Source organism: Mizuhopecten yessoensis, unplaced genomic scaffold, assembly GCF_002113885.1.
Source record: "Mizuhopecten yessoensis strain PY_sf001 unplaced genomic scaffold, ASM211388v2 scaffold5141, whole genome shotgun sequence".
NCBI classification, from domain to species: Eukaryota; Metazoa; Mollusca; class Bivalvia; order Pectinida; family Pectinidae; genus Mizuhopecten; species Mizuhopecten yessoensis.
Window position 1 is genome coordinate 687,704 of NW_018405900.1, and position 10,701 is coordinate 698,404.

Sequence of the window (10,701 nt, forward strand, 5' to 3'; positions counted from 1 at the left end):
TTTAAAGAGATAAGTGTAGAAGACGAATAAAATTAAAACAGGAAGGAATAACTCGACATTCACGTAACACATGGAAAAGGCATATTTCCAATTGAGATCATTATGACGAACAAAGCAAATGGCCCTATCCTTCCCGAAACTGCACCTCTCAAAACTATGTGTTGTTCAAGTGAATTCGGCATGCTTATTGTACAGCTTAGTAGTGCAAACAGTGCATGCTTATCATGCTGTTAGTGAAGATCTAAGTAGCAAAAGCACATGCACCTTAATAATAGAGATATTCTATCAAATTCTAGTAAAGTTCTACTTGTTAAATTTGAATTTCTGCACTTTTTGTATATAATATTCGCTCCACAAATACGTAATTCCACAAGGCGTTTCTTACTGAAACGTTCCTTATCTGGTCTGATCCTAGTAACCGCAAGCTTTTCTTCAGTGCATGGATACTCGTGTAACACTGGTCTGAAATGGTAATATATCAGTGTTTTTTTTGTTTTTGTTTTTATAAAAATTGAACCTAAAGAATGTCTTAAAGCGACAGAGTTGACAGGATATTATATTTGAATATGATCGATATGTGAAGGAAAAACATGTAGATAACCTTCTGTTTATGTGAAGCAATACATATTTGTTATTTCATGTAAGTTATGTAATTGAGACCAAAAAGTAATCCGCATCTATCAAAATCGATCGATTTTATAAGTGTTTTAGATTTGATTTCTTTCTGAAATATAGATAAAAAATTACATGATTGATACTCATCAAGACATTTTGAAAAACAATCTTGATAATGAGTTAGAAGTTTGACGAAATCCCCTCAGGTAAAGGTTGTGTTTTAGTATCTTTTAACATTGAATATTACATTGTGTGTCCTCAAAAAGTATAACTTTTACCTTTTTCAACGGCGGAAATGATACCATCTAAATGGTTCTCCAAAGATGCAAGATCAACTGCAGCACCGACTTCAAGTACATCGTTTTGTAACAGGAACACATTCATTTCCTGTACGTGGGAGCAACAAATCAGTGTATTTCCGGTCATAGTTCCTTTCTTCAAATAGTATCCTGTAAAGAGATGAAATGTTATGAATCTGCGAATAGTCCGGCTAAAATGTTATTATATACTTAATCACACACTTTACTGATATTTGAAGCGAATTAAACACATTAACAATGTAAAAAAAATATTCTGAAATTTTAAAAAGAGGCCTAGAGGGCCTATGTCGCTCATCTCTTTATTTTGTTACATGAAACTGACATAAAGGTAACCTAATTTGGTAACTAGAACACAAGACATTTTAACATCTCAAACGGTTCTCAAGATATTGTTGTTTGGATTTTGAAATTTGAATTTTACAGCTTTTAACCCACGTTGACCTTTGACTCCGACTAGCAATTCAAGTTGACCTTAAACGTCATTACTGTTATTAAGAAAAATATTTGCACTGCTGGTCTACATAACATACCCAAGTATAATGACTCAAGTCTAAATGGTTCTTAGGACATTGTTGTTTGAAGTTTTTAACATATTTGACTCCATGTGACCTTGAAAGTAGGTCAAGGTCATTTTAATGAGAAAACTGTATAGCACTCCATCCCTGGTACCTACTGGCGAAATAGCATGAACACATGCCTCATGGAACTTGAGAAGAAGATCGTTAAAGCTTTTAATCCTTGATGATCTTTGACCCCTGACTAGCACTTAAAGATTCGCACTGCTAGTGTACATAACATATCCATGTATCCTGACTCTAGTCCTTATGGTCTATTAAATATTGTTGTTTGAATTTTTAAAATATTTGACTCCTGTAACCTTGAAAGTAGGTTAAGGTAATTTAAATGAGGAAACCCCATCCCATCTACCTACTGGTCAAATGTCGTGACCGTATGTCCTCCAGGTCTTCAGAAGATGTGGTTCAAAAGAAAAAGTTGACGGACGGACGACGGACGCAGTACGGCATAAGCTCACATGGCCCTTCGAGCCAGTTGAGCTAAAACTGTTTGTATCGGCATTATATCAATGCTAAGACATGGAGGATATCTAACAATTTCGCTTTGAACGCCACATGTATTTCATGAGTGTGGCAGAAAACTTCAATATTTCAAGGATTGCGACTAATAAGAGAAAAAGAAATGCAAACCAATAGCAGTGGCTCCCATGACAAGCCTGGCCCCTTGGATGTCCTCCATTAGTTGTACGACTTCCTGTAATGTGGTTGGTCTGACCCACACCATGTCCCTTGACACGAAGCGCACAGTGTTGGAACCAAGCGCCTATTTGTAAACACAGGTACTACAGTTGTGTACGTGATCGGGTAACCATGTGTTTAATTGATTTCGCTTACAAGAACAGATTAACTTTTAACAGGAAAGGACGGAAGTCAAAACTTAATATGAATACAACATCATATGGACGAGACTTTTTTTCAAATGGTAAAGCAAGAACGCGTTATTTGATATTTTTAGAACAACATGCACAGCGTTAATCGTTACCTGTAGATCCGATTGGAAGTCACTAACTGAAGCCTTTTCTTGATGAGTTTTGAATTCACAAGTCTGTAATAAACGGGTTAAATGTTATTCAGCTGAGGACTTTGTTTAAATCCCATACATTCACATGTGGTATCCAGAATTAAACAGGTTAGTAGTTATAGACCTTTCCTAAATGTATCAAGTTATAGATATATAAATATCTTTTTTAATAAATCAAGCTTTGCTTCGAGGTGAGATTCTTGAATGTCTAACCCTCAGCTTGAAGCAAATCTTGCGTTGGACAAACAAAAACATCACCTCTCATATTGAAATTTTTCAGTCATATGCCCAGCGTTAAGGGTAAGTTAAACCAACTGGAAACTAATGTAAGCACCGTCACTCATTAACAAATCATCAAATTCTAGCCGTTGAACTTCATGAATCATCTCCCATTTTCTTTCCTTACCCGAGCTTTCAATATGTCTTCAATGTCGCCGCATGCACCCTCCTAAAAATATTTATGTGTATAAAATAAAAATGGCATTATTACAAAACAGAGTTAAGTGTAAATTGTGTAATTATGATACCGGAATTCCTATCGGGTGTATTGATATGTACGTACTCTACACTACAGTTGATCATCAACTAAACGGATTTTTCTAGAGAATTGAGCTTCTGGAAGCAAAGGAAAAGACTCGTAATGAAATGATTCTCTAATTTATTTTATAAATAACTATAGTTGATTAACGCTTAAATTTTCGGTTTAATTTAGCATTAGTATCACGCTTCATCTTTTAAATGTTAGTTAAGATATTTTTCTAGCACTATTGGACAAACTGTGTTTCTTCAATGCTTTATGATATCTTTTAAACTGCAATAAGGGAAGAGCTGACATATAGTGCAAAACTGTCTCTTTACCTATCATTTGAATTTGATTTTAACTGTTCAAAAACAGTTAATACTTTCTATGATAATGACAGATATTCATCCGGTACTGACATATTACCAAGACTGGGATGAATCCAATCTTTCATACTGTACCTCAACCGTAGAAAATTAGAATGACTAATTAAAACAAATACCTTACAAAGAGGTTTGAATGACTCTATAATTGGTCTGTATCCGGTACATCTGCAGAGGTTACCTTTAATGATAAAAAAACCATATTAAAAGCAAACTTTAAAAATGTGATAAATGTTTAGATGTATTAGTTTTTGCTCTTATTGAATTCCGGACTCTCAACAGTAAAATTGACAATTAAGTTGTACAGTCTCTATAAAACCTCAAAATCAATCGCTCTGTGGTTTACACATAGGGGCCCACTTGCATAAAACATCTCAACTCTTGAGATTTCCTCAAGTCTAAGATTTCCCATAGACAATACATTGCTTGAGATTTTCCTTAACTTTGAGATGTTTTATAGAAGTGGGCCAGGGTCTTTCAATTGGAGACAAATTATGGTTAAATTAAATGAAAAAAACACTTGTTGTAAATCATTATCAAACTATGAAAATATTTCCGAAAAACGAGTGTTGCTATCAGTAAACATAGAAAATGTTATCTCGTTCCTGCAAAATATGGATTTTTGTTTAAAATAAAGCAAGAACCAAAGAAACCATCCAAAACGATAAAACCTTTTGTTGCTTAATGTAAATATAAGTAAAACTAATTGGATTGCATACCGTCATAGAGTCAAGAATAGGTATTTCTATCTTCATAAACAAATTGTTTCCATTGGATCGTGTTAATGCAGATAATGCAAACGAAGAACTAATGATGTTTATGTGCCTACAATTGTATCTTTCATCAGATTGAACGGAAAGCTACTGATGTAGAGTATTACTAACAAGTTGAAGAACATACCCCCAAGCTTGCGATAGACCGACAGAGTCTGGGATAGTGAAATATCCGCGAGTGTCCAGGACAGGCCAGGAACAGCCTAACTCCGAATCAATGCCCTAAAAGCCGTGCGTTATCCGAACTCCGAAGAATTCCCTAGTATGTATTATCTTTTATAGTTTGGCAAGAACGGAAACAATCAGTAACACGGATTTTGTGTCGAGTTTAAATATTGAAATTTACAAATGGATGGGACACATATTTCCAATGAGACATTCAAACAATGAATAAAATAAATTAACCATAGTCTCATCTTGGGATTATCGTATTGGTGCACGTTCCAAAGATGTTATGCAGTAATCAACTGTCACGCAAAACTTGTAACAGTATGAAAATGTTGCAACGCTGGCAAAGTCATATCTCTCCATCAGATAACTTCCTTTACATCAATACGATATACCTTATATCGACATTAGCCAGCACACATTACCTTCCAGCGCCTGCTCCAGTCGTTCCTGTGACGGCTCCTTGTCTGTCTGTGTGAGTGTATACACAGACATGATCATACCCGGGGTACAATAACCACACTGTACACCGTGGCACGCCACCATACTCTCCTTTATAAAAATATCGAATATATACCGAACGTCCATTATTTTTGTTACATGATGACAATGATTGAAAATGATTAAAAACTGCTAGAAAAAACGTATAAATTGTCTATTATAATTCAATAATAGGACCACTACACAAACGTTAATGATAATTCAAGTAACTTTTTCATACATATCGTGCATATAACTAAAAATTCATTTTAAACAAATCAGCTGGAATCTATTAACTATATTTTTGTGAGTTTGGTATTACCTGTATTGGATGCAAGCCTTTCCGCTGACTGCTTACACCCTCTATTGTAGTTATAACATGACCGTGGAGATAGCAAAGCGGAGTTATACACGCATAGATGTTTTTATGTCGGTTTAAATGTCAAAGAAATATTTTACAATAATGATGGTGAACAAATGTGTATGTATTATCTTAAGACCAATTAGGATTTCAACCTGTTGTCCCCTAGCATCAGCGTCATCCTAGAAGAACGGAACAGCTGTGTGATGCAGTATACTTCTTTCTTATCGATGAGACGACACGGATAACTCAATAAGTCACCAGAAACCTTCACATCAATCGAAGGGGGAGAGGGGGTTCCATGATAAATAGGGTTTACTGCACCATATGTGGTGCCCGCTTTAAAAGTTGGAAAACTGTCTACATATACTTAAGATAACTATTAATTAGTTTTAATCGTTCGGTATTACGTATTTGATAACAAAAGAAATTGCCCTTTATAGAATTGACACTAGGTATTGCACAGCAAAATAAAATGAGAGAAACAAATAATCAACCTCAAAAATGTACCAAGGCCTGAATTAAAACCTTTGACCTCTAACTCGATTGAGACGGTCGCTCCAACAGACTGAGCTATACCTGATGGATTATAATCACCTGGCCCGTTTCCACCACAACTACTTCAAACCTATTTTAAGGGGAGGGAAGTAAAGATATGAAAACATTGAAGTAAGATTAACCTGTATGATCCCTAGCTCAAACCAACTGGAAACAGAATTGTTCAATCGATAGGCGACTAGATGTCCTATAAAGGATACCGGACAATCTTCTGACCTGGGTCCCACCATGACGTCATCACCGTACACGCTCCACATCCTCCTTGGTCGCATCCATTCTTCGTTCCAGTCAAGCCCACAAAAACATTGTCAAGGAGTTTTGTATGGTAATCAGCTATCCCCTGGTCATACTTACCACGTTTTGGTGAAATTGTGCACTTAATTTATAATGAAAAACTAAATATAACTGACGTACGAAATATAACTAAGAGAATTAGCTGATTAACAGAGTATAACGCTTTATAAGAAACAGAGTAGTTTTCTTTAAATTTATGGATTAGTTTCCATTATGTCTTAGACCCCTGTTTCGCAAAGTCGACAAAACCTATACAATAGTAGTGCTATTGGGGTCGTTAAATAAAAGTCATGGTCAAAACGTATTCAAACATTTTAAGAAATGATTCCAAGTAAAGGTCGTTAATGTTAAAAAGATACGTTCATTCCGTAGGTACTGAAGTAGTGTTCTCGATGGTTGAGGTGCTGCAATCACCTTCTGCATAAAAAAAGTCAAATTATAAATTGTCCATAAGTGTCTTAGTGTTGATCAATTACTCCTTTCTCAGATGGTCTAAACGTCAGCATGTAGATACTTAATTCTGGAATTTGTTTGTTTAGTCTTTGCTATGCCTAATGGTATATAAGGCAAGGACAAATTGCCCTCACTCTTCTCTATAATTTGCTTTTCTATCTATTTCATTTTGATGGTGCGCCTCCAAGTTGTGTTTGGTCTACCTCTTTTCCCTTTTCCTTCTGGTGAAGAGTACTTAATGTACAAAATGGGTATAAGTAAATGATCAATTTGCTACCAATTCTGCATCGATCTATTGGATAGATAGGTGCTTTCCTACCTACACTTTATATAAGATAGCATACTCAATTTTCATGCAGAAAGATATGCCCAAGCAAACAGAACGCCGTTAAATAACAAGACTTATCTATACAAGGCAAGCAATTAACATCAGTAGATACTGATTTCGTATATATATATATAACACAGTGATATACATTTTGTACATAACATAAATAATTACCTGTTCGCCATTGACGTAGATGACTAGTTTATCTCCTACCTCGTCCATCTTCAGTCACAGCCAAGTCTGAAAATATGTCAGTATTGATCATCTCGAGGTGACTTGTTAATAAGTGATCAATTACTCCAACGGGCAATCCAAACAAATCGGCAACAGTTATGTAGAAGATTACTCTACATATATGATGCAGGTTTGATGTCAAATCTGTTTCTGTGTTAACTATTGTAATTGAGAAATTGTAAAATAAATTGGATAAAACATTATTTAAAACAAATCAACTAATTGCTGTTCCCGTCGTTATTCCATCTAAATGTCCTAGTGTAGGAGGAGATATCGCGGCATACATATCCGAATAAATGCAGTAAATATTGTTAGCCACGCTGCATGACTAGGTAGATGTACCTCGGAGAAAAATACCAGTAAAGAACGATGACTATTGTTAATACTTTGTGTTTCTGATGGATATGGGTTTCCTGCCCCATTTGTGTGTATTGCCTTGATTGGGGGTCATTGTTTGCCCGCGTGACTGCGTTTGAGTTTAGTGTTCCATGGCTGAGGAGGAGCACATGTACAGTACTTTTTGAGTTTATTGTTCCATGGCTGAGGAGGAACATATGTACAGTATTTCTTGAGTTTAGTGTTCCATGGCTTAGGAGGAACACATGTACAATACTACTTGAGTTTAGTGTTCAATGGCTGAGGAGGAACACATATACAGAACTACTTGAGTTTAGTGTTCCATGGCAGAGGAGGAGCACATGTACAGTACTACTTGAGTTTAGTGTTCCATGGCTGAGGAGGAACACATATACAGTACTACTTGAGTTTAGTGTTCCATGGCTTAGGAGGAACACATGTACAGTACTACTTGAGTTTAGTGTTCCATGGCTTAGGAGGAACACATGTACAGTACTACTTGAGTTTAGTGTTCCATGGCTGAGGAGGAGCACATGTACAGTATTACTTGAGTTTAGTGTTCCATGGCAGAGGAGGAGCACATGTACAGTACTTTTTGAGTTTATTGTTCCATGGCTGAGGAGGAACACATGTACAGTATTACTTGAGTTTAGTGTTCCATGGCAGAGGAGGAGCACATGTACAGTCCTTTTTGAGTTTATTGTTCCATGGCTGAGTAGGAACACATGTACAGTATTACTTGAGTTTAGTGTTCCATGGCAGAGGAGGCGCACATGTACAGTACTTTTTGAGTTTATTGTTCCATGGCTGAGGAGGGACACATGTACAGTATTACTTGAGTTTAGTGTTCCATGGCTTAGGAGGAACACATGTACAGTACTACTTGAGTTTAGTGTTACATGGCTGAGGAGGAGCACATGTACAGTATTACTTGAGATTAGTGTTCCATGGCTGAGGAGGAGCACATGTACAGAACTACATGCGTTTACTGTTCCATGGCTGAGGAGGAGCACATGTAAAGTACTACATGCGTTTACTGTTCCATGGCTGAGGAGGAGCACATGAACAGTACTACTTGAGTTTAGTGTTCCATGGCTTATGAGGATCACATGTACAGTACTATTTGATTTTAGTGTTCCATGGCTGAAGAGGAGCACATGTACATTACTACTTGAGTTTAGTGTTCCATGGCTAAGGAGGAGCACAAGTACAGTACTACTTGAGTTTAGTGTTCCATGGCTGAGGAGGAGCACATGTACAGTACTACATGCGTTTACTGTTCCATGGCTGAGGAGGAGCACATGTACAGTACTACTTAGCACCACCTCGATTTGCGACAGAATTCGGTCACATCAATCCAAGTCCGTCTAAGGCTACCTGCAAATCGTATCGTTATCAACATAGCAAGGTCAAACGAACCGACTGTTTATATCTTCCCCAGTAACACTATGTACATAGGCCAGGTTAAGATACGTCTGCCCAACGTGTACGCCTTGCCCTACCGGGTTTAACATATCATTTCCATCCAGATTTTACTGGATTGCATTGGAGCTTTATATGTTGACAGTTAATAGTGTTGTTACTATCTTACTGAAAATAAAGTGTTGTGGCAGGTATTTGGGGCTACAGACGCAACGACCGAGACACTGGCGTTCTTGTTGTTTTGTTTTAATCGGGTCATAATAACAACTGTCAAATAGACAACCCTGGCTACATAGCATATTGTTGGCGAGCCAAACCCCGATTCTTAAATCAAGCTCTGGGGTGGCGCCTCTACTGTGACTTATGCATTTTTTTTAAATTTAAATTTACAATCACCAATTGTTTTCATTTCACAGTGTGTCGATAGTTTATAGATCTAATTACAATTTAAATCGAGTACCAGATCTATCATAACATCAAAAGTCGGAGTTTGACTTACACTATTAATGATGAAGTTGATTTTTTGTGTGCACGGGTACAGCTTACACAGCATTGATAATCTTGTTTTATTTTTGAAAAAATGGATCTTTTCCATCTAATGAATTTACAGATAAAAAATTGAAAACTTTACCTTGAAGCCAATCAATTGGTTTTATAGGCATTCTCAGGTGGGGGTTAACTCAAATAGTAGTAAATGGTCAGTAAATGAGTTCTTCAAGGATAATTAAGATCTAGCAAATTGTTTTTATGAAACCCGGGTTAGATTGTGACATGCATTGCTAATGAAGTTTGTAATTACGGACAGTCATAGAATGAAGCTGACATGTGTACAATCGAGACGTATTTGTGCTGTTATTAGGCTGGATGATTGAAATTAACAGAAATTCAAATCTGGATGGCAATACACACTTCCTGGTATGTACTCTAAAGTGATGACATCGTCATATTACCTATTGCACTAGCTTTACGTATTTTAATATGGAACAAAATCTTAACATGATTTTGAATTATGTCATTTATACGAAATTGTACAGGCTTTGTGGCTTAAAGAGGGATAACGGAGTCGTCACATTGTAAGCAACGTTACGTAGCATTCCTATAAAGTAAATCTACTCACCTGATATAAGCTGTCCAGATCATCTGTGATATTACATGGGATGTGTCAAGGCTTGATACCGCCAATACTACGTTGCCCTCGACCTTGTCACCACACTCAGACCACACATATACCGCGTGTATAAGATGGGTACACACACCTTTACTGGAAGTTCACAAACAAATTGACAACTCAGGACAGAAAATATCGGCGAAAATTTCAGTATAAGTTCAGTCACAGGACTTGTATTGAAATGAAGTTTTCGTATGTAGTATGGCACTACCGTCAATATTCTAAAGAGGTATATAACTGGTCCCGTTTAGTCACGTGTGTACATTACTTTTTCGAATAAGCAAACCTTAGGATTGAGTTGGTAATATATATAAGAGAGATAATGAAAAAGCATTTATAATAAGCATACATTAAAAACCATTTTCAGGGAATTGCCTGAAACAAGGTCGTACGGTCGTTGTTTCTTTATAACACACAATGCACCATTTTCTGTACAAAGACAAAGTAGCATATGGAAGTTACATTTGAAAATGATAGTAGGAGTTTGCTAGTGATATGGACCATTCTTGTCTTAGTCTCCCATAAACGATGCCAGCAAAATCCACAGGGAGCTATAGATACCAGTATCAACAATATTTTTCAATAGATCTTAGTCACTTAACCGACATACTGTTATGAACCCATCAATTGTTTGTCTCAGTCAGTAAAGTCGTTGGTTTGTGATAACGTGT

The 10,701-nt window shown here is 36.5% G+C and overlaps 1 protein-coding gene across 2 annotated transcripts in view; it reads right to left on the minus strand.

Annotated features, from left to right (window-relative positions):
• The window catches only part of LOC110450249 (xanthine dehydrogenase/oxidase-like), a 33,836-nt gene extending 23,779 nt beyond the window's left edge, over positions 1-10,057 (minus strand). Inside the window, exons 1-12 of one of the 2 annotated variants that reach the window (XM_021497656.1) lie at positions 9,980-10,057; positions 7,024-7,089; positions 6,428-6,485; positions 5,978-6,071; positions 5,178-5,289; positions 4,801-4,927; positions 3,554-3,615; positions 2,938-2,979; positions 2,493-2,555; positions 2,141-2,273; positions 894-1,064; positions 386-462 (exon numbers count right to left, since the gene is read on the minus strand). In XM_021497656.1, the coding sequence (XP_021353331.1) occupies positions 386-462; positions 894-1,064; positions 2,141-2,273; positions 2,493-2,555; positions 2,938-2,979; positions 3,554-3,615; positions 4,801-4,927; positions 5,178-5,289; positions 5,978-6,071; positions 6,428-6,485; positions 7,024-7,071 (987 nt within the window). In that variant the 5' untranslated portion in view covers positions 7,072-7,089; positions 9,980-10,057. Of the gene's footprint in view, positions 1-385; positions 463-893; positions 1,065-2,140; positions 2,274-2,492; positions 2,556-2,937; positions 2,980-3,553; positions 3,616-4,800; positions 4,928-5,177; positions 5,290-5,974; positions 6,072-6,427; positions 6,486-7,023; positions 7,090-9,979 lie in introns of both variants that reach the window. The other variant, XM_021497655.1, reaches the window with a different exon arrangement.
• Positions 10,058-10,701: the final 644 nt, after the last annotated feature.